Source organism: Lithobates pipiens, unplaced genomic scaffold, assembly GCF_037356315.1.
Source record: "Lithobates pipiens isolate NorthernLeopardFrog02 unplaced genomic scaffold, aLitPip1_a1.2 Scaffold_23, whole genome shotgun sequence".
NCBI lineage: Eukaryota > Metazoa > Chordata > Amphibia > Anura > Ranidae > Lithobates > Lithobates pipiens.
In genome coordinates, this window is record NW_027507785.1 from 262,605,396 (window position 1) to 262,630,423 (window position 25,028).

At 41.3% G+C, this 25,028-nt stretch overlaps 1 protein-coding gene across 6 annotated transcripts in view; it reads left to right on the top strand.

Moving 5' to 3' along the window:
- The window catches only part of CACNA1E (calcium voltage-gated channel subunit alpha1 E), a 330,584-nt gene that overhangs the window by 205,850 nt on the left and 99,706 nt on the right, over positions 1-25,028 (top strand). For all 6 annotated transcript variants that reach the window (XM_077453108.1, XM_077453107.1, XM_077453111.1 and 3 more), the window contains exons 16-17: positions 12,512-12,579; positions 17,149-17,246. In XM_077453108.1, the coding sequence (XP_077309234.1) occupies positions 12,512-12,579; positions 17,149-17,246 (166 nt within the window). The remainder of the gene's footprint in view (positions 1-12,511; positions 12,580-17,148; positions 17,247-25,028) is intronic.

Consider the following 25,028-nt stretch of genomic DNA (forward strand, 5'->3'; position numbering starts at 1 on the left):
GCAAAACGGAAGTCATGCAGGGGTTACGCAATATTATGATATCATGCACACATTTATGCAACGCTAGGATTGAGAACCTTGCCAAAATAGCTTGCATACTGAAAGATAAAGTGGTAGGTGTAATATAGATTACAATTTAGGAAAGGAAGAAGACTGGTTGAAGAACAACTCTAGTGCCTTCCTTTGAAGCCTTCTCCACCCCATCTGAACCATCCTTTCCCTGCCACCTGTTTGTTTTTTTAATATTCTGTATACATACATTTTTTTTCTAAGGGGCTTTGGTTTGACATTGCAGGTCCTCTTAATCTTCCTTTGACAATGGTCGATCCCGAAGGCTGCACAGAACCTCATTCTCCTATGAGTTCAGGGAGACTTGATGACACATTCCTATAGGTGATGTCTATGACACCCTGGGCTCACAGTAAATGGGTTAAAGATGTTGGGCATCATTTAGCCCAGAAATGGGCATACACTGGATAACATAGAAGTGTATCTGGGTATGACAGCGTAGGTTCTTGGTGTTGACTGCTAAGGCATATGGCACTGTAACATTGGACAGGGAGAGAGACCTTAGTCCTTTATAGGATTTGGCACAGGGTTATGTTCCTCACACCTGGTAGTAAGAGTGTTCCATAAATAAGGAGCATAAGAGTCCTAGTCATGGCGCTCTAATGATATGAATAAAAGCCTTATACAAGAACAGAAGACAGAACTTGCATGTGAAGCAAAGGGTGTTGGATGTATAATCTTGGGGATGTAGGTCAATGAGCGTGGTTGGGGAATAGGTGAAAGCTTGGTTTTTATTCTTATTGGTATTAAAAAAGAGATTCTTCCATCAATAATCAAACAGTTCTTTGTGCAGCTGTGGTGTAGTGTGCAAGAAAAAACAGACCACAACCAAAAAGACAGATTGAGAAAACTTTATGCTTTTTTCATTGTGAGCAATAATGCTCAGGCTTTCATTCAGAGGCTCCTCTTTGCACTGTTCAAATATCTCACATTTACTTCCATGACAACATTTTCTAAGATAGTCTTTTTCTACTTTCAGGAAAAAAATTAAAACATTAAGCAGTGATATAAAATATACAGCCATTATAGATACATCATGTTTTACTGACTATAGAAGTGTACAGGCATACTGTAGGGTTTGTTGATCTGCTTTAATATATATGTCCCTATTTACTTAGGGTAGCCAACTTATACTCTTTGTAAAGCTAGGATTGCACTTTCCTATACAAGGGCCTTTTCTTTTGCTTAACTCCTTCATCAGATAGTGACAAAGCAGTGTAGGGTAAGTTTACTGTCATTCAGACTTTAGAGGGCTGGACTGTGCCCAGTGTACATAAACAATGCTCCCTTTTTGGTATTAGGAACAGTGCCCGATTGTTGGTGTCAGTGGAAGGAAGTGTGTCCCATTGTTGGTGTCAGTTGCAGGAATTTTTCCCCCTATTGTTGGTGTCCATGCAGGAATAATGCCTCAAAGGTCAAATAAAGGTAAACAAAGGGCTGTATCTGGCTCCTGGGCCTCAGTCTGGAGACTTCTGATCTAGCCAATCAAAGTGGATTGTCACAGAGAGCAGCTGTGATTGGAATCCAACATCTCTGTGGCCAAAATGTTTATATCGGCAACATGTGGGTGACAGAAGATCTGTCAGCATAGTCATTGGGGGTTTTGAAAGGTAATTTGATCCTGAAGTGAAATTTCACTTATACGTGGAGCCTGGTGTGCTTAGACACATGCAGTCTTCTTTTATCTTATGGTGTTCTCATGGTGACATCTCTGTCATAGTTTCTGTCTTGGTTTCCATCTGCCTTAGATCCTTTGATCTCATTGTCCACCTTACAGTGTTTTTACCACTTGTGTTAAATAGCATACTATAAATTCAATAGACAAAATACAGCAAGAAGACATGGGTTATCCTCATAATGACTTGGCAGGTTTTCAAGCATAGGAAGATAAAAGGAAGAGTCCTGTGTTAAAAATAAAAAAGAAATCCCTTTAAAGTACCCTACCTTGACACATTGCACAAAACTGATCATTCAAAATATTCTAATGACAGCAACTGACCGAAGAGGTTGATCACAAATCAATCTGCACATCTCTAATTTGTGTAAGCTAAGCTTTACCTAGGACTACAGATGTACAATTGTAGAGAACCTACAGTATATATTTTAGGATTTTTGTAAGTGTTGGGAGCACAGTTTGCAGTAATCACGGAATGTTTAGGCAGGCAACCTTGCAAGTGGTAATATGCTTTCACAATTCTTGGAAGTGTTCGTTATCACTTGCATAAATTTTCCTACATAAGAAAAGTTCTGCACTTGTAGAAGTATAATTTCCTTTGTAATAGAGAAACAAAGCAATCATTTATTGCTGAGCACTGAGCTCAATATTACCCAAACAAGGTGGCAGTTGAAATAATATTACAGACTCAGAGGCAAGTGCCATGTTTCTCATTTAGGGAGATGTGTTCACCAGTATAGTCAGACTTTTAAAGGTGTACATGGTGTTTGGGCCATGGCAGTAGTTACAACGAATGGTTTCTTAGCCCTTGTACACACGGTCGGAGATTCCGACAGAATGTGTCCTATCGGACCGTTTTGTCGGATATTCTGACTGTGTGTGGTCTGCATCGGACTGTTTCCGTCGGAATATCCGACGGACCAAGTTTTCCAACTTGCCGGTAAAATTTTCCGACAAAATGCTCCTATCGGACATACTCCGATCATGTGTAGCCTACTCCGACGGACAAAGTGCCACGCATACTCAGATCAAATTCCTACACCAAAGCTATTGGCTTCTAGCCTGAACGTAGTCCCGTCTAACGAAATAACATCATCACGTTATGTACAATCGGATTTTCTGACAACTTAGTCCGACCGTGTGTATGAAACATCACTTCCGGACCGCTTCCGGAAATTAATCCGTCGGAATTACTCCGACGGATTTGGTAGTCGGAATCTCCGACCATGTGTACAAGGGCTAAGTGTATATTAAACACTATGTACAATGCCCCCATAGCTTCTATCAGTGTCTGACATTTTCTCAGACATAGAGCAAAGCATGTTATTAGGAATCGTTTGTGTTCAGAAATAAAACAGTTGGATGTTGGTGTGTACTGACTACAGTGAGGGCATTGTACTTGGGGACCTTTACAAGCCCTAATGTATTATATGGAAGATAGATCCATTTTGCCTCCTGCCCTGACTTGACTGATAGCAGCCAAATAACTGAACAGAGAATTTCTGGAAACATTTTCCCTGGAAGCCAACACAGCCAGCTGCCCCTTTTATGGTAGGGGCAGTTCCTTCTGGGCTTAAAGTAATTGCACAACAGATAGTGCACAGCCATACCTTAGTAATTAATAGCCATGTTGACGGTGGATGTTCTATAGCACACAATCTGAGCAAGGACAGTAAGATTTTTTTACCTGCTTTCATATGGACAGATTTTGTCTGACTTAAATCACTTAAATCAGCACCTGGCCTTTTTTTTTTCCTTGTCATTTTAGAGTTTTTGCTTCCACTCCCAAGGTTGCTGCCTACGGTGTTTTTTGTGAACTCATTTGAACTTATTTTAATGATTGGACCTATTTGAATAATTTTATACATTGTTTATCTTCCCTGTGCTTCCTTTTTTAATATATTTTGGACACTCAGTTGATTTTTGCGCCATCATCCCCTCCTTTACTTGCATACACTTAAATCAGCACCCCGCCAAAATCTATCACGTTTACTTAATTGATGAATGGATGTTGCATGCATGCTATGAAAGAAACAGTTTTTTGCAGAAATTTTATAAAAATGCTTGCAACAGTATTCCAACATAGATAATAGGAGCATCAAGAGCTTAAAAGCTAGTTAACAGATTGTTTTTAACTACCCAGTATCCCCAAGCAATGTACAGATTTGTTGTATGGGTTGTATTAATTGGTTGGTGTATTCTCTTTGTTTTGATATTATAGTCAACTACAGAATTCCTTTTTGCTGATTTGGTTAATAGCAAAGATGCATAAATCATTAATTATGTATCATTTTTATCCCTGCTAATTATCACTAAAAAAAATAATTTAAAAACACATTTGCCACACTGTTCAAAAGTGTGCTATCAGATAATTGTGTGAAAAAATACAGAAACAGCAAGAATAATGATAAATCCACATAGTTGCTCTTGTGCAGAAGTGAAAGGCATAATGCTTAAAAATGCACTACATCCTCATTTACATAATGCTAGCTGGGAATATATTGGTTTACTATAAGTTACATTATCGTTATAACAATTCTTTTTGGCACATTTTCATTAGTTATTATTTGCATTTTTTTTTACTGTAATACTCATTCTTGATTTTTTTTTATTCCTAGCATTTGTCTGCTACATACAAGGACAGTGGGCTGTGCAGATAGGATCTTAGTGGCCAAAGGCATGTGTGCCACTTGGGTACTCCAAAGAACAGAGTACATATTTAGCAGAAGTGGCAAGTGGAGGAAACAATATGGATCGAAAATCAATTTCATACCCATCTGATAAAACCTTTCCTCAAAAAAACAATCAACAGAGTAATGTCTGTTACAGCTATGAACATGAAATCACCACCCAATACAGCCAAACTCAACCTGGTCAAGTGACTTGTAGATTAGATTCTTCTAATTTCTGATCAAGTGTAACCCCTAAAATAATTCTTCCAAATGTCACACTGTAGCTTTATTCCATAAAAAAAACAAAAAAACTGAGCAATGTGTGCAGCTGCAGAAGAAAATGCAACCTTTGGAACCGCATTTGAGCCAATCACGTTCAATCCTCAATATCAGAATTTAGAATTCACGATGCTGGGAGCACATAGGTGATACCTATGACATCAATTGCGGACACTACAAGGGTATGATTAGAACTTGGATATCCATGACAACCAATTTAAAGGGGGAGAAGTCCAAAGAGCAGTGGGGCTGATTTAAAGTGGTTGTAAAAGCTGAAGGTTTTTAACTTTCATGCAATCTATGCATGAAGGAAAAAAAACACTACTGTGTGCTGCTCCCCACACAGCCCCCCTAATACTCACCTGAGCACCCTCTTGATCCAGCAATGTGCACAGGAGCCTCAGCTGTCCCAGGTCTCTCTCTCGGTTGTCTGAGACATAATCACAGCCAGTGAGCCAATGAGGAGAGAGTGGGGGGCGAGGCAGAGCTGTCTTATAGGGCCCATGGAACGGGGCTCAGAAGCAAGCATACATCAGTGCCCCCATAGCAAGCAGCTATGGGGGAGGAGCCAGGAGCACTGGTGGGGGACCCACAAAGAAGAGGATCGTGCCTGCTCTGTGCAAAATCATTGCACAGAGAGGGTAATTATAACAAACATATTTTTTATTTTTTTTTTAACTATGCCTTTAATATCACTTAAACAAATTAGTAGAGGAGGTTCACTATGCAAATAACAAAGCTCCACTTAGCTTAGTAAATAAGGTGAAGCCAATTATATTTAAAAGAAAAAAAAATAAATAACGCAAATTACTGGATGCTTACCTTAATCACTAAGCTGAGCGCACATCATTCTCTACTAAATAAACCCCACAGCTTGCATAAGGGGTAATAAATATATGTGGGCTGAATTCCAATCCCGAGAAGCGACGAGCAGGATACATTTGAATATTGCACTATCAACAGGTTAAAGTGAGGACAGAGATTAATTTACTAGATTTAATAGGATACACATAAAACACAAAAATCAATAAAGCAATGTGCATACAGTAAATTCAGCTGATCTGTTATAACATTTTGAATAAATTACATTTTTAATCATAGAAATTACCATAAAATGCAGAACAGGGAAAATACTGAATATATATATATATATATATATATATATATATATATATATATATACATACATACATACACTCAGTGGCTATAAAAAGTCTACACACCCCTGGTAAAATGTCGGGTTTCTATTATGTAAAAAAAATCAGACAAAGATAAATAATTTCAGAACTTTTCCACCTTTTAATGTGAAATATAATCTGTACAACTCAATTTAAATACAAACTGAAATCTTTTGGGGCGGAGCAAAAATAAAAAATAATAATAAAATAATAATATTGTGGTTGCAACACCCTCTTATAACTGGGGATTTAACTGTGTTCAGAATTAAGCAATCACGTTCAAACGAATGTTAAATAGGAGTCAGTGCACACCTGCCATCATTTAAAATGCCTCTGATTAACCCCAAATAAGGTTCAGCTGTTCTAGTAGGTCTTTCGGGACATTTTTCTTAGTCGCATCCTACAGCAAAGGCCATGGTCCACAGAGAGCTTCCAAAGCATCAGAGGGATCTCATTCTTCAAAAGTATCAGTCAGGAGAAGGGTACAAAAGAATTTCCAAGGCATTAGATATACCATGGAACACAGTGAAGACAGTCATCACCAAGTGGAGAAAATATGGCACAGCAGTGAACATACCAAGAACTGGACGTCCCTCCAAAATTGATGAAAAGACAAGAAAAAAACAGGTTAGGGAGGCTGTCAAGAGGCCTACAGCAACATTAGTGGAGCTGCAGGAATATCTGGCAAGTACTGGCTGTGTGATACATGTGACAACGATCTCCCGTATTCTTCATATCTCTGGGCCATGGGGTAGAGTGGCAAGATGGAAGCCATTTCTTACGAAGAAACAACATCCAAGCCTGTCTAAATTTTGCAAAAACATCTGAAGTCTCCCAAAAGCATGTGGGAAATGTGTTAGACCCCTTTCACACAGATGGACCGTCTATCCGTTTTTCTTCCATCCATCAACAGACAACAATGAATTCCTATGGGCAGCCGCAACCATCCGTTAACCTTCGCTTCCATTTTTTTAACATACATGACTACATCCAGATCCGTCAAACTGACGTTAACGGACAACATTTACGTCAAGATCCGTTTTGAAGAAATAATTTTTTTTATCTGTATGCTTTCTGGGTCATTACGGATACAAAAACAGGTGAAAAAACGGATGTAAACATGTACATTAACGGATGAAAACGAATATTAACGGAACGGAAGATGGATGAAGCAACGGATAAGAACTGATAAGTTTTTAACGTAGCTAAACTGATGCTGCCCGTGTGAAAGGGGCCTGATGAAACCAAGGTTGAACTTTTGGGCCATAATTCCAAAAGATATGCTTGGCGCAAAAACAACACTGCACATCATCAAAATAACACCATACCTACCGTGAAGCATGGTGGTGGCAGCACCAAGCTTTGGGGCTGTTTTTCTTCAGCTGGAACAGGGGCCTCAGTTAAGGCAGAGGGAATTATGAACAGTTCCAAATACCAGTCAATATTGGCACAAAACCTTCAGGCTTCTGCTAGAAAGCTGAACATGAAAAGGAACTTCATCTTTCAGCATGACAACGAGCCAAAGCATACATCCAAACCAACAAAGGAATGACTTCACCAGAAGAATATTAAAGGTTTGGAATGGCCCAGCCAGTGCTCAGACCAGAATGCACAGGGGATCCCCTCACAATTTGACAGAGTTTTTGCAAAGAAGAGTGAGCAAATATTGCCAAATCAAGATGTGCCATGCTGACTCATACCCAAAAAGCCTGAGTGCTTCAACAAAGTATTAGTTTTAGGGTGTGCACACTTATGCAACCATATAATTTTTATTTTTTATTTTTACTTCCCTTCACCTAAAAGATTTCAGTTTGTTCTTCAGTGTAGCCCCCAAACCCTCTTGACAACATGCTTTGTGTATCTTATTTTTCTTCTTAAGCTTTTTGAGGTGTGCTTAATTATTTTCAAATGTTTCAATCTATGCTAAGAGATATATCTTTAAGGAGAACTTTTCATTAATTCTAAATACAATGCCATTGCAAACAATGTGGCCAATATCAATAACGATCACTTTGTTCCCTCTTTTGCCATAAACATGATCTATTTTGTTGCACAATTTTTCCCAAATCTGCACAACAGAACGTGCACCGTACCACAACAAGAGGCTTTGTATTGTGGTGCACTGTGTTGGGAAAAATCGTGATAAACCCTCTGGAAACTGCAATACACCCTTACACATTTTTGAAAAACTTTGCCCAAAAATAGGGTGTTTTGGTTCAATGCTCTGTGTTGCATTCTTTCCAACTGTCCCGATTTTGCCAGAACAGTCCCTTTATTTAGCATGCAGTCCCACACTTTGCCCCAGGCTGAGTCTCGATGTTCGAGCAGAAGGGACAGCTGCAGAGTCCTTGCCCTTGCCTACAAGTATGTACACTGCTGGGTCCTGAAACTTGCCCCCTAAACCCCCCCCCCCCCCTCTGCCACCCAGCAGTCACTAGTGTTCTCCATTGCTAGTACGAAAGAGTGAAGAAGGAAGAAAAACTGCCTGCTCGATCTCCTTCCTGAGTCCTGACCTCTGCTCTGCCTCCCCCCATTCTGGGCTTTGTGCACTATAAACTCCAGTGCTGGCTGGAGAGCTTGAACAAAGTGTGCTGGAGTGAAGTTTCAGGACTCAGAGAAGGTGCAAATGTGCCAGGAGCTGGCTGAAGTATGCTGGCAAAGGGTAGGCAATGATACTGTACACTACTGTACACTACTGCAGCTGACTCCAATTACAGTGGATGCCACTGCAGTGCTGGAGATGAGGGATTAGTTAATACACCTCTCTCTCTGGCTGATAGACATCTCTGCCAGACCATTTCTATAGGCCACCCCTAAGACCCAATTCACATATTGGGAAAGTGTGTTCCTGATGGTGTTGTTTTGTGCATTTTTCACACTTTTCCATGCATTCCATCACTTGAATGGGCTGCCCTACATGTGACAAGCACCACAGAAAAGCTCCAGAAACCTTTTTGAACTTACAACTTCTTGTCCTGCAGTCTCCTCTTCCTCATCTATTGCCTTCTTTCATACTCTCTACACTACTTTCTTGAACATACTGCCCACTGTCATATCCTCCACACTCCTCTCCTGAACATACTGCCCACTGTCATACCCTCTATATACCTCACCCTCACTTGCACATACTGCCCACTGTCAAATCCTCCACACTCCTCACCCTCACTTGCACATACTGCTTACTGTCATACCCTCCACACTTCTCTCCTGTACATAATGCCAACTGCCATACCCTCCACACTCCTCTCTTGTACATACTGTCCACTGTCATGTCCTCCACACTCCTCTCTTGCACATATTGCCCACTGTCATACCCTCCATACTCCTCACCCTCACATGCACATACTGCCCACTATCATACCCTCCACACTTCTCTCCTGTAATACTGCCCACTTTCATACATTTCACATGCCTCTCCTGTACATACTGCCCACTCTCATACCCTCAACACTCCTCTCCTGTAATACTGCCCACTTTCATACATTTCACATGCCTCTCCTGTACATGCTGCTCACTATCATACCCTCCATACTCCTCCCTTGTACAAACTACCCACTGCCATACCCTCCACATTCCTCTCCTGTACATGCTGCCCACTCTCATACCCTCCACACACCTCTCCTGTACATACTGCCCACTGTCATTCATTTCACACTCCTGTCCCGTACATATTGCTCACTGTCATACCCTTCAAACTCTGCTCCTGTACATAAAGCCCACTCACATACACCTCACATACGACTTTGCATCAAACCCTTAACACTTCTTCCCTACACTTCTTACCCACTACAACAGTTCTTTAACATTATATTGAATATCCCCAGTGTTGCCAGCCCCAAAATGGGCATGCTTTTTCTAGTTCAACCAAAGGAAACCTTCTCTGTCTCCAGTTTTGTTCTGCCCGTTATTAGTACTTGTTTCATTTTGTGATTACTATTATGACATATAGAGAAGTATGGGGGGTGTGTGTTAAAAATAATCCATTCCAGGTGTCAGCAATGCTGAGTACACCGCTGCCACGTTATATTTCTTACCACTAGACCTGTACAAGCACTAATACAACTAGCATAATATGTTGCATGGGGTAACTTCATCCCCTCCTTTGTTCATATGTAGTGTTTTTCCATCATTTCTGTACTGTGCAGAATGATTGTGCAGTTATTATCTGCAACTCCCCTTTAAAACCTTGGTATAAGTGTTTTCGTGGGTACTGTAAAACCCAATGTTTTGTTGTATTTTTTTTGTTGATATTTCTGATAACTACAGCTCTCTTATTATTAGTTTATTTAAAGTATGGGTGTAATGATATGCCTCTTGTAAAACCAAGCCCATTTTAAATGATCACCCGCCCAAAATTAAATTTCATTCTCCACCTACTATTGACAGCAAACAAAAAAGGTGTCCCTGGAAAAAAAAATGTAATGTTGGCAACTATGTGAATGTATTTTACTTTAATGTTCTGACCCCAGATTTTTCTGGAGAGCTACAACTTTTGCCTACAGTATCACCTGCTGGTATAGTCTGGAGTTGCAGCACACTTTTTCAGATACTCTAATGCTGAAAATGTTGTTTATTAGAACAGTAACAAAGACCATGGACATAACAAAATGCATTATAACTTACTAACAGCGACGGGCTCCAGCCTGTTTGGATCTTAGTCCCAACTAACCTTAGCAATCCTGCCAGCAAGCCATCACTGCAAACTGCCAGTCATGAGCAGCCTAGTCACGGTGTGTATATTCAGCTGCGGGCTGGAAAATGCCTCACTGCCTATGGTTGGTGGTGTGCAGTGACAGCTTCCTGGCGAGATTGCTCCTGTGGATTGGGACTAGGATCCGGACACACCTGAGCCCATCCCTACTTACTAACCATACAAATTTCTTTACTGCTCTCACTACACCGAATGCCTATAGTTGCTGTGGGTTACTGAATAGAACATTCAGTGCCTTGTATTCACCCCCTTGGCATTTTTCGTGTTTTGTTGCCTTACAACCTGGAATTACATGGATTTTTTGAGTATTTGCATAATTTAATTTACAGAACATGCCCACGACTTTGAAGATGTTTTTTTTTTTTTTTATTGTGAAGCAAACAACAAATAGGACAAAATAACAGAAAACGTCAATGTGCATAACTATTCACCCTACAATACTTTGTATAGCCACTTTTTGTGACTATCACAGCTCCAAGTCACTTTGGATAAGTCTCTATGAGCTTGCCACATCTTATCACTGTGTCTCTTGCTTAGGTGTTGCATCCTCTGGGGCCTTTAAAAAGGTGTGTATATGTAATGACAGAACATGTGACACTTAGATTACACACAGGTGGACATCATTTCACTAATTATGTGACTTCTGAAGGTAATTGGTTGCACCAGCGCTTTTTATGGGCTTCATAACAAAGGGGGTGAATACATACGCACATGCCAATTATCAGTTTTTTATTTCTAAAAAATAGTTGTATGTATATATTTTTCAAATTTTACTTCACCAACTCAGACTATTGTTTTCTGATCCATCACATATAATTCAGATTTAAAAAAACATTGAACTAAAGGCTGAAATGTAACAAAATAGGTAAAAAGCCAAGAGATTGAATACTTTTGCAAGGCACTGTATTTGTTACTATCATACTGAAAGTGTCTGAGCTTCCCGTTTACTTTCTTTTAGTCTGTTAAATATACCAATGATTTAAATATATATATATATATATATATATATATGTTTGGTAAGGGCAAAGAAAATACATGTTGGTCCTGTCAGAAATCCTGTAAGCGTATTATTTGCAGCCCCCACATCTAAGGACCTAGAAGTCCTCTCTTTCCCTCCGGTGTAACCATATTTGTTATTTTGGGGCATGCACTGATACATTGAAGGGCTCTGCCTGACCTTTGGGTCCTGGCAGTGCCCTGCAGCACATACCCAGGGGGGGTTTCTATGTATGCCTAGACATACCAAGGTTTGGGACTTCATACCAGCCGGTCTCTGCTCGTACAGGAGAAACCTGTATGTAAGCTGTCTACATTAATACATAGAAGAGCAAGAAGGTGGTTTTAAATTGAAATAGCCTTAAATATTTTACAGGTGAAAGGAATTGTAGCAAAGTGCTCACAATCATTCTAAAGATTGGAATTACATAGCCAATGATCTCTATATTACAAAAATAACATACATAGGAACCTATATAGATTAACTTTGGTTTCCAAACTGGACAAACTGTAGTGGTGCTGTGACCAGTATTGCCTCATTACATTTAACAACTCTGGTCACGAGGACAAGGTCAGATTTAATGAAATGTTCCCATGAGCTGCTGTGCATTTCTATAAATCAAATATAAACCATGTATAATGTTGACAGATGTTATTTCTATGCAGCTTTGATTCAGTGATAACTTTATTATTACCTATGATGTCTACTAAAGTAATACACATATATAATGTTTTCTGATTGGGGTGCGTATATAAAAGAACACTTCCAGTCCAGCACCAGGAACACTTAGAAATGGAGAATGAGTTTAGAAATCAAGGTGACTCCAGTTGTATATTCTTTGGTAAGACAGCAATATATACGTTCAACATAAATCATTGCTTCGTTATTTTTATGCTTATTTTAAATATTTCTTAACCTTAATCTGGATAGACACCCTTCTAAATGTATTTCTTGCCATTGCTGTGGACAATCTGGCCAATGCACAGGAGCTAACTAAGGTAATGAAGTAGTGAACTCCTTCTACCAATTTAAAAGAATATGACAGCTTAATATGTAGGGAAAACTAACATTTGCATTTTTATATATTTATTAGGACTGCTATCTTGGTTTGATTAAAATCAATTATTAATTTCCTGTTGCAATGTCTACCTGTCCAAATATACCCTACTATGCATAGGTTCTAGGCAGGTTTAACCTCCCTGGCGGTAATCCCGAGTGTGGCTCGGGGTTAAATTTCAGTACCATTAGCAGTAACCCTGAACCGCACTCGGGATTGCATTGCAGAATCCTGGAACAGGTTACTTACATTGTCACCAGGATCTTGCGATGTCCCCACCGATGTGTCTGCGGGCTGTGTCCTCCCCCCGAAGCTCTGTGTCACGACGCATGGGGGCGGAGCCCGGTAGCAAATACAAAAAGTACACAAAACATAACACATACAGTACACTGTAATCTTACAGATTACATTTCTGTATCAAATCATTCCACGTCCCTTTTGTCTCTAGTGATTTGTCCAGAGCCCAGCATGAAGTTTTATATTATGTACATTGTTCTTTTTGCCTGGAAACTTGAGATATTGTCAATGGCAACCAAAAAGCGTCCCTTTATATCAAAAGTGGTTTTAGACCAGCTAGAAAACAGTGGTAGTAAATTAGAACACTTGCAGAATTGAGGGACAGTGAATCAAGAGGAAATTAATTTTATTATTATATTATTATTTTTTATAATTATTTATACTTATTTATTATATTATAAATTTATGATTTTGTGTTTCAAACTTTATCATACCTGGGATGTCTACTAGACTCTTATTTGGACAGATTTAAGTGTGTTATTACTAAGAATTGCAGGTCTACAATATAAAACGCCAAATTTCTATGCAAAACAATGTACCTCTTTGAGATGCAAAAACCTGACATAATCATACCGCCAGGGTGGTTACAAAATGTTGTAAATATAGAATTCTTTAAGAAATAGAAGTGTTCATAGTTTATTTTTTATCAATTAACAAAAATAAAAGTAAATCAACAGACGAGAAATCCATATCAAATCAATATTTGGTGTGACCACCCTTTGCCTTCAAAACAGCATCAGTTCTTTTAGGTACACTTGCACACAGTTTTTAAAGGAACTCGGCAGGTAGGTTGTTCCTAACATCTTGGAGAACTTGCCTCGATTTTCTTTGGATATAGGCTTCCTCAAATCCTTCTGTCTTCATGTAATCCCAGACAGACTCAATGAAGTTGAGATCAGGGCTCTTTGGGAGCCAAACCATCACTTCCAGGACTCTTTGTTCTTATTTACACTGATGATAGTTCCTAATGACATTGGCTGTATATTTAGGGTTGTTGTCCTGGCTGCAGAATATATTTAGGGCCAATCACACACCTCCCTGATGGCATGGCATGATGGATAAGTAAATGCCTTTATTTCTCAGAATTGAGGACACCATTGATCCTGACCAAATCCCCAACTCTATTTGTAAAAATGCAGCCGCAAACTTGCAAGGAACCTCTACCATGCTTCACTGTTGCCTGCAGACACTCATTATTTTACTGCTCTCCAACCCTTTGCAAACAAACTGCCTTTTGCTGCAGCCAAATATTTGAGTCCAGAGCCACTACTTACATTTTTCTGCACTCTGGTTCCTATGTTTTCGTGGGTAGCTGACTTGCTTAGCCTTGTTTCCATGTTGGAAGTATGGTTTTTTGGACACAATTCTTCCATCAAGACCACTTCTGGCCATATTTCTCCAGAAAGTAGATGGATGTACCTGGGTCCAACTGGTTTCCACCAGTTCTGTGCTGATGGCACTGCTAGACATCTTCCGATGTTGAAGGGAAGTAAGCATGATGTGTCTTTCATCTGCTGCCTTAAAGTGGAAGTAAACTCCCCTATCGTTTTCAGCCAAGGAAGCTGCCATCTTTGCCTCTGTTTAATCTTCAACTCCTATGGTGCTGCACATGTGATTCGTTATGACACTAGCCATTGGATGGTTTGATAGTTTGGCTGAGATCACAGCCAATGTGCAGTTAGCATTTTTTTTTAACTGTTTAAATCGATGGGTTTACTTCCACTTTAAGTTTGTTGGTTGACCACTGTGTCTACAGTCCTCAACATTGCCTGCTTCTTTGTGCTTCTTCAAAAGAGCTTAAACAGCTCTCTTGAAACCCCAGTCTGCTTTGCAATCTTTGCTTTGGAGAGTCCATGCTGATGCAGTATACCTACCTTGTGTCTTGTTGCTGCGCTCAGTCTTGCCATGGTGTATGGCTGTGACATGAAACTGTCTTCCACCATCTCACCTTAGTAGCAGAATTTGGCTGTTCTTCACCCAGCTTTAAGCCACCTACACAGCTGTTTCTGTTTCAGTTAATGAATGTATTTCATATGAAGTTGATGATCATTAGTACAGTATAAAGTATAATTCATTAATCATACACCTGACTCTAATCCTACAAAATCTCAGGCTTTTTGCACATGTACAAAGTGTGCAAGTGTAAGAATTGATGCTGGTTTGAAGCAAAAGGATAGTCACACCAAATATTGATTTCATTTAGATTTTCTTTTGTTTGCTCACTTTGCATTTTGTAAATTGATAAAAATAAACATTTAAAATATATATTTCTGAAAGCATTCTTACTGTACAGTATTTCTTCACACCTGCCTAAAACGTTTGCGCAGTACTGAATATAATTAGATTTATTTTAATGATTCCTTTATGCCACCTCCTTTTTTAACCAGAGTTCTCTGATTTGATCATTAATTCCACATTAGCTTAGTCTAAAGCTGGCCATACACATTTTTTGTTTTAAACATATGTGTTTTTTTGGTCAGTAAAGTCCATTCTTTCTAAAATTGAATGTTAACAGCAAACACATTTTAAAGTACATTTGAGCAACTTTGGTCAAAACATCGAATGTACAGAGAATTTTCTTACCAATTTTTGCAGAAATGTTTATACGAGCATTCATTTGAAAATATTATAGTGTATGGCCAGCTTAAGTCTTCCTATATACACCAGCCTTGAAATCATACTGGGGTTGGTTTTTCTAAATCTAAATAGGCTATACGATTTGCAAGGGTATTTTCACTTTGTAAAGAAATTGTCCCTTGGATTAGTGAATGTAGTGAATCTTTGCTGATTTGCTGTGAATGGGCATGCATTGCATAAAGTAAGCTCAGATAAACTTCCCTTGAAAAATGCATAGGCTATTTTAGCCTTTTTGTCTTTAGCAAAATCAATCCCATTGAGTCTATATATATATATATATGTGAAATTGCCAAAAAAGCACATTATATAGAGTTTCCTAGCAAGAGCTTTTCAATGAAAACTTCATTTATTAAAAGTATTGGATTTGCCAACAGCAACCTACCTAATTCCAATTCTTATTTTAGTGGTGTATACTGGAAATAAACTTGGCTTCTATGGTCAACACAGACAAATTTTGTAGCATTCCCCTACTTTTTACAGTCCTTATATTTGTGTATCTGTAAGGCAAGCTGTAGATACTTTTTGTTGCTGATCAATAAAATATTTTGCATTACCAGTGTTCCAGTTTCTGAGCAACTATAGAAAGTTTTTTTTTTATGTTGCTCCTATTTTATCTCATTTTGCAGGCATGGAGGAAATACGAATTTTAGTAATTGTAAGATGCCTTATATTTAGAGTAAATCTATTGTGTGCAGTTGCCAAGTAAATTGACCTTTCCTCCTGAAGACTGAAGAGTACTATGCAAATGGTGACTTTCTGAATTTCGGTATTTGCATATGTTGAATCGCGCCCTGCATGTGACAGCACTTGGACTTTGTAATAAGTCACATAGGGATTGATTTACTAAAGGAAAACAGACTTTTCAAAGTGCAGTTGCACTCTGAAAGTGCAGTTGCTCCAGTGCTTAGTAAATGAGCAGAAGCTCTGCTGATTTCCATCATCCAATCACGTGCAAGCAAAAATGCATTTTTTTTTTCCCCTTGAATGTGATTTGGTACTTTTTGCAAAGTGAAGCCTAGCCTCATTTACTAAGCTATGGAGCAACTGCACTGTGCAAAGTGCACAGTCTATTTGTCTTTAGTAAAACAACCCCAAAGATTTATTACACAGAGAGGTTAAGTTACAATCCACTGGCAAATCCACTGTGCACTACAATTGTACTGCAAGTGGTCACTGTAGAACCGAGGGGAAGATCTGAAATGAGCTGAAGCTCTGCTGATTTCTATCATCCAATCATGTACAAGTAAAAATGCTGTTTTTTAGTTTCCTTGCACGTCTCCGTCAGATCTACAGTGACCATACTTCCAAGTGCACTTGCAGTGCAATTGTAGTGCACAGTGGATTTGCCTTTAGTAAATAATACCCCATAGCCTGCTTGTTTATCCCATACCCAGAAGTATTAGTAGTGTGTCAGCAATCTCCAGTGCCACCAGGTGGAGGTGAAGCTGGAAATACTGTCTGGCACCTTATATATAGATCCCAAGATGCAGAAAGGAAAAGGTCAGTTTACTAAGCAAAAGCAGATGAGAAGTTTGCTTGGAGAGCAGCTGATGTCTTCTGATTTGGTTATCTCTAGGATGAACAGGAAGAAGAGGAAGCATTTAACAAGAAGCATGCCCTTCAAAAAGCCAAGGAGGTCAGCCCTATGTCTGCACCTAATGCATCATCTGTTGAGTGAGTCAGCTATAACCTGCATGTTGTTTTCTATGTTATGTTTTAGTATAAATTGAGATACTTTGCTACATTATATGTATTTGTAATAAGCACATGAATTCTAAAAGCAACAAAACTATTATTTCTATGTCTTTCATATTAAAGAAATGTGTACCTGGGGGAAATAAGTAAGCCGTCATTTCAGAGCCTCTAAAAATGCTTGTTACAAACCAGTCAGGGTGAGGTCACAATTGATCTGTAAGCACTATTGGGATTATTAACTCATTAAATCAACATATTTCTTTTAGTACAGGTTTCTTTTAGCCTATTTATAGCATTATAGTAAAAAAGTATTTGTACTTTAGATAAGAGTCTAAGGCCGCGTACACACGGGCGGACTGTCTGACGGACTTGGTCCGCTGAAACGTGTTTCAGCGGACAGTCCGCTCGTGTGTGGGCTTCAGCGGACTTTTTCAGCGGACAGTCTGGCGGACTAAGTCTTTCGGAATTTCCGTAATATTGTCCGTCCAAACTTGGTTTCAGCGGACAGTCCGCTCGTGAGTAGGCTAGTTGGACGGACTAAGTATGGCGCATGCTCAGAAAGGATTTACACGGCCGAAGGTTGCATTGCAGTGTATTGGACGTCGTATTTCTAGTCCCGTCGTACGTGCTGTACACGTCATCGTGCAAGCTTTCAGCGGACTGTCTGTTCATCATGTGTGGTCAAGTCCGTTCATTCAAAAGTAGGACGGACTGTCTGTCGGATTGTCTGACGGACTTAGTTGGCCAGACAATCCTCTCGTGTGTACGCGGCCTAAAGACATTTTAGACTTTTAATATCGACATATCTTGGTTTGGTCATCCACATGTCACATAAAGATTACATTGTATGATTCTCCGGTTCTTTCTCTACTTTTGCAATGCCAGTTTACAGAAAAATATTATGTAATGCTTACCCTCAAAGGATCTGCTTGATGTCTCTGTTCCTCTGTTCCTGTGTCTAGGTCTCTGTGAACAGCTCTGCACTCACTGACACACCTGGCTGGGCTGGGGCTATTAATTTCAGATACCCAGTGGCGGCCCGTCTATAGGGGGCGCTCGGGCGCCGCCCCCCCAAGCTGTATAAAATAAAAATAAAAATAAAATAAAAATAAATATATATATATATATATATATATATATATATATATATATATATATATATATATATATATATATATAAGAAAGTCACTTTAAGAGTGACCAGGCGCCGGACATGCGGCGGTCTATGGGAAGCTTCTCAGCCTGCAATCAGCTGATTGAAGGCTGGGAAGCTGATTTACCCGTGTTTAGGGCATGTGCAGGGCGGAAGCTGTGTGCCCGCACACACTCCCACTCTACTGAGATTCGTCAGCATGTCTATAGTAGAGGCTACGGAGGAGAGGATAGTAGTGAGTGGTACTTTTTGCGTGCGTCACTGTGTAGGGGTGTAGTAGACTCGACTGGCATAGGACACCAGAGGAGAGGGCATGGCTATTTATATCGCTTTCGTGATTGTGTGGCTGCGTGTGGTGGATTCAGAGAGGACGAGTGGCACCATTGAAGGTAAGTGCTGCCTATCCATTGCGCTGCTGTCTGAGTCTGACCCCACAGGGAGAGACAGGGCGAGCTTCTCGCCATGGCATTGCGGGGGGGGGGGGGTGGTCTGGTGCGGGGTGACACCACTGCACCTGACCAACTATCCCCTTCTCTTATAGCCACAGGCTTTCTGAGTGGTCCCGGGCCGGATGTCACACAGGCACAGTGAGCAGAGTGGAGCCGCCTCTCCCTCTAGTGTTTGTGTACATGGTGAGAGGGGACCTGCTGTGCCGTCCTGATCTGAGGAGGTACTGAATGGGATCGGGGGTCCGTCTGTGCTGAAGGGGGGGTCCATCTGTGCTAAAGGGGGGTCCATCTGTGCTAAAGGCAGCTAATCTGTGCTAAAGGGGGGTGTGCTAAAGGGGGGGTGTGCTGAATAGGGGGGGTCTGTTCTGATTGAGGGGGGTCTGTGCTGAATGAGGGGGGGGTCTGTGTTGAATAGGGGGGTGTGTGCTGAAAGGGGAATCCATTTGTGCTGAAGGGGGGTATGTTCTGAAGGGGGGGTATGTGCTTAAAGGGAGATCCATCTGTGCTGAATGGGGGCGTCTGTGCTGAGGGGTGCTGTGTAATGTAAAGGGGTCCAGTGATGCAGGGCGCTGTGCAATGTAAAGGGGTCCAGTGATGCAGTAATTGTGCAGAAGGGGGCTAATTGTGTAGACGAGGGCTGGTAATTGTGCAGATGGGGGGGATTGTGCAGACGCGGGGATAACTATGCAGACGGGGGATGGTAATTGTGTGGACCCCCCCCCCCCCGTCTGCACAATTACCTCTCCAGGCATTTTGAGAAATGCTATATGCCAGGCATTGTGGGAAATGCTATATGCCAGGCTTTGTGAGAAATGCTATACACCAGGCTTGTGAGAAATATTATATACCAGGCTTTGTGAGAAATGCTATAGGCTAGGCTTTGTGAGAAATGCTATATGCCAGGCATTGTGAGAAATGCTATATACCAGGCTTTGCGAGACATTCTATATACCATGATCTGTGAGGCTGAGCTATTTACTCCTGACACTATGAGTGGAAGCAAGTGGATACAGGGGACTGAGTGGGTGGATTCTAAAAGGGGTGTGGCTTATGATAAATGGGAGGGGCCATCTGGGAAGGGGCAGGGCCTTGCAACCCCCATCCTAAAACTTCACCAGCTGCCACTGCAGATACCTGTGCATATATATATATATAGAGATATACCAGAAACACAAAAATACTTACACACCAGAAATGACACAGATTGCTTAAAGCGGAGGTCCACCCTAAAGTGGACCTTCCGCTCATCGGAACCCTCCCCCCCTCCGGCGCCACAATTGGCACCTTTCAGGGGGGAGGGGGGTGCAGATACCTGTACAGTACAGGTATCTGCACCCACTTCCGGGATAGCTCTCTGCGGAAAGGGGCGTAGAGTACGCCCCTTTCCGCAAGTGCCTGCCCCTTTCCGCAAGTGCCCCGCTGCCTGCTGGGAAACACACAGATCCCAGAGGCAGCGGGGACCGTCCTTATTGCACAGCGCGACTCGTGCATGTGCAGTAGGGAACCGGGAAATGAAGCCGAAAGGCTCCATTTCCTGATTCCCATACCCAAGATGGCGGCGGCAGCACTCGAGAGACGATCTAGAGATCGGCTTCGGATGCCGACATCGCGGGCGCGCTGGACAGGTAAGTGTCACTATTTTAAAAGTCAGCAGCTGCAGTATTTGTAGCTGCTGGCTTTTAAAAAAAACGCAGAGTCCCGGTGGACTCCCGCTTTAAGTAGCAGCAAAGTGTATTGTTACCAGATGGATGAATATTTAAGATGAATATTTAAGTCAGGAGTAGGCAAGCTTTAAGGAGTAGAGAGCTACCTGAACAACATGGAAGAGAAAGATCTTCAGGGTGCGCCTTTTTATTTATTTATATAAAAATACATTTACTAGCAAGCCCCCAATCATAAGTAAGGACTTATAACTCCTTCTGTGGTCACAAACCAAAGCATTGTGGCCACAGCATGTATACATCCCCAGCCGCTGTCTCTACAGCTAAAGGGGGAGTAGTTGGGCGGTGGTGAAACTGCGGCTCAGCTGAGGGGTTTTATTGCCCCCAACCACTAGTGTGAACAAGCCCCCAGATCAACTCTCTTTGCAAGGATTCTGCAAGTCTATTGCACAACATAACTAAACCAGAACTTGGAGCAGTTATCCCACCACAGGGGTCACTGTGACTTGCTGTAGACTCATCACTGCAACCTTGCTCTTGCTAGAGACTTGCCATGCAAATTTGCTACAAATTGGAAAATTGGCAACTAGAACTTTGCTTCAAGTGCTCTGCAAGTGTATAACTTGCCAATGAAAATGTTAACACTTAGAATTCAACACTACCACAAATGTGTGGTAAGTAGGGATGAGCTTTGCGTTTTAGTCAAACTCATGTTCGACTCGAACATTGCCTGTTTGCCTGTTCACCGAACAGCTAACAATTTGGGGTGTTCCCGGAAAATTTGAAAAGCCGCTGAACACCCTTAACAAGTCTATGGGAGAAATCTAAAGTGCTAATTTTAAAGGCTTATATACAAGTTATTGTCATAAAAAGTGTTTGGGGACCTGGGTCCTGCCCCAGGGGACATGTATCAATGCAAAAAAGAGTTTTAAAAACTGCAATTTTTTCGGCAGCAGTGATTTTAATAATGCTTAAAGTGAAACAATAAAAGTGTAATATTCCTTTAAATATCGTGCCTGGGGAGTGTCTATAGCATGCCTGTAAAGGGGTGCATGTTTCCCGTGCTTAGAACTGTCCCTGCACAAAGTGTAATTTCTGCAGGAAAAAAAGTCATTTAAAAGCACTCGCGGCTATAATGAATTGTCGACTCCCGTTATACAGAGAACAGCCATTGAAAGTTATTGATAAAAAAAAACAGTGTGGGCTTCAATTTTTATTTTTAAATGAAGTGGGGTTCCCCCCAAAAATCCATACCAGACCCTTTATACGAGCATGCAACCTGGCAGGCTGCAGGAAAAGAGGGGGGGACGAGAGATCGCCCCCCCTGAACCGTACCAGGCCACATGCCCTCAACATTGGGAGGATGCTTTGGGGTTCCCCCCCAAAGCAACTTGTCCTCATGTTGATGAGGACAAGGGCCTCATCCCCGCAACCCTGGCCGGTGGTTGCGGGGGTCTGCAGGCGGGGAGCTTATCAGAATCTGGAAGCCCCCTTTGACAAGAGGACCCCCAGATCCCAGCCCCCCCTGTTTGAAATGGTAAGGGGGTGCAAAAGTACCCCTACCATTTCACAAAGAAAGTGTAAAAAAATGTTAAAAAACACACACTCATCCTTGGGAAAAGTCCTTTATTAACCACTTACAGACCAGACCATTTTGCTGGTCAAAGACCAGACCACTTTTTGCGATTCGGCACTGCGTCGCTTTAACTGACAATTGCGCGGTCGTGCGACGTGGCTCCCAAACAAAACTGACGTCCTTTTTTCCCACAAATAGAGCTTTCTTTTGGTGGTATTTGATCACCTCTGCGTTTTTTATTTTTTGCACTATAAACAAAAATAGAGCGACAATTTTGAAAAAAACGCATTATTTTTTACTTTTTGTTATAATAAATATCCCCCAAAAATATATAAAAAAAAACATTTTCCCTCAGTTTAGGCCGATACGTAATCTTCTACATATTTTTGGTAAAAAAAATCGCAATAAGCGATTATTGATTGGTTTGCGCAAAAGTTATAGCATTTACAAAATAAGGATAGTTTTATAGCATTTTTATTAATAATTTTTTATTATTTTTTTTTACTAGTAATGGCGGCGATCAGCGATTTTTATTGTGACTGCGACATTGTGGGGGACCCATCGGACATTTTTGACACATTTTTGGGACCATTGTCATTTATACATGAAATCACTGCTATATAAATGCAGTGATTCCTGTGTAAATGACACTGGCAGTGAAGGGGTTAACCAGGGGGTGGCAGTGTCGGGGTTAAGTGTTCCTAGGGGTGTGTTACTAACTGTGGGGGGGTTGGGCTTTCATTTAGTGAACACTGATCTCTGCTCCAATCACATGGAGCAGAGATCAGCGTCACTAGTTGCTAGGCAGAATGGAGAAATGCTGTTTACACGGCATTTCCTCCATTCAGCCGTCCCGTGAGACGATCGCGGGTATGCCCGCGGCAATCGAGTCCGCGGGTCCCGCGACCGGACTCATGGTGGTCGGGAACCGGTTAAAAAAAAAAAAAAAAAAAAAAAGATTCCAGCGGTGGTAATCCACTCTTGCTATCCAGCGATGGATGATCATCTCTCCGGGGTCCAGCGATGGGTGATCTGATCCAGCGATGGGTGATCTCTCCCTCTAGTGCAGCACATCCATCCTGTCTCAACCGGAGACACTGCAAGAATCCTGGCAGCCTGCCACTTCTTAACTGAGGAGGGTGGGGCCACCTGTCACTTGACCCCACCCCCCTCTGATGCAAGTAGAAAGTTGGCTTCCCCAGTGACTTGTGGGTGACCCCACCCCCCCTCTGATGTAACGGAAACCTGCGTTACATCACCCATATTCCTCACGATAGAGATCTCCCCTAACATCCCTTATCCTCCCTCCTAGCCTACTCCCTCAGTACAGGCTCCCTGTCCAGCACAGACCAACCACATTTAAAACAAACAGTGAATTACATCCCCCATAATACTCTATGTTGCCTCTCAAAAGTTTCCAGTAGTTCATGCCCTCAGCTTGCCCGCTACTGAATGGAGACCGGGCTACAGGTTTAACTTTACTATCCATTATATATAACCAGTCACCAGACTATTTATTTCAACTGTCTTTCCATAAGATCATTCTTCTTCATACTTGCCAATATTTCCCAAAAAATTCCAGGGACACCTTTACACTTTTTTTTATGCTGTGCATCCAGCAGGCTATTCTGGTTGGAGAATTTACTTGAATTAGGTGTGGGACTTTCATTTAAAATGGGACGGTTATACAGTACAGAAGGCATTTTTAAAGCTAAGTTTAGTTACTTATTAATTTTTTTGATGGATTACAATTCTTCTGGTTCAGTATGGACCAGCTGAATTACGATCATGTATGACTAACAATCGACTTCTGTCGAACAGGAGCGCTGGAAAACTTTTGTTAATCAGCGTCTGCTACCGCTGATCAGTGTATTATGACAGCATTTAGTTCTGCCTTCAGAATACAATTGCACACCTTGCTTGTGTGGATGGGGGAATCCATCCACTAGCTCAGGGATCTCCAAACTATGGTCCTCCAACTGTTGCAGAACTACACATCCCATGAGGCGTTGTAAAGCTCTGACATTCACAGACATGACTAGGCATGATGGGAATTGTAGTTCCTGAACAACTGGAGGGCCATAGTTTGGAGACCCCTGCACTAGCTGATTGAAATACAGCAAGACATTTTTTTTGTGTGTGTGTGTGTGTGTGTAGGGAAGGCTTCGCCTAGATAAATGTGTCAGTGGAGGGTTTCATCCTTGAATTAAATAGTTAATAGCTAGATACGTAATAGGACTTTAAATACCCCGCCAGTGAACACAAAATGCAACGATATTATAAAAAATATACAAAACTTTGTTTCATCCATTAAAGTGTATAAAACACATATTTTACATATGCTTGCATATTGATAACAACAAACATTGTCCACTGAAGGGAAGCTTGGCTTTTGCCAAGATAAGGAAATTGGGTTGATGCATTTTGCCGCAATTTCTGCTTCCTCAGGACCTCCTATCTCTTAAACAAGTAAAAATTACCAGAAGAGTAACTTCCACAAGCAGAAAATATATGCATAAGTTACAGAATATCAGAAACAGTAGGTGCCCGCGATATTGTGTCAATCTCGCCGCTTTTATCGGCGAGATTGACACCCTGCGAGCCCCATCGCGGGAGCCATGTTTCTTTTCCTTTCCCGATAAGCGACAAGCATCTCTGACATTGAGGCCGGGTTCACACTGGTGCGGGGATCCGAACTGGATTCCCGCCAATACCAGGCACTGTATTTGGTATGAATCTTAAGGGAGAACTCCAAGCCAAATTTTAAATAGAAAACCGGCATGGGTTCCCCCTCCAGAGGCATACCAGGCCCTTAGGTATGATAGAGATTTTAAGGGGAACCCCCTACCCCCAAAATCCATACCAGACCCCTATCCGAGCATGCAGCCCAGCCAGTCAGGAAAGGGGGTGGGGACGAGCGAG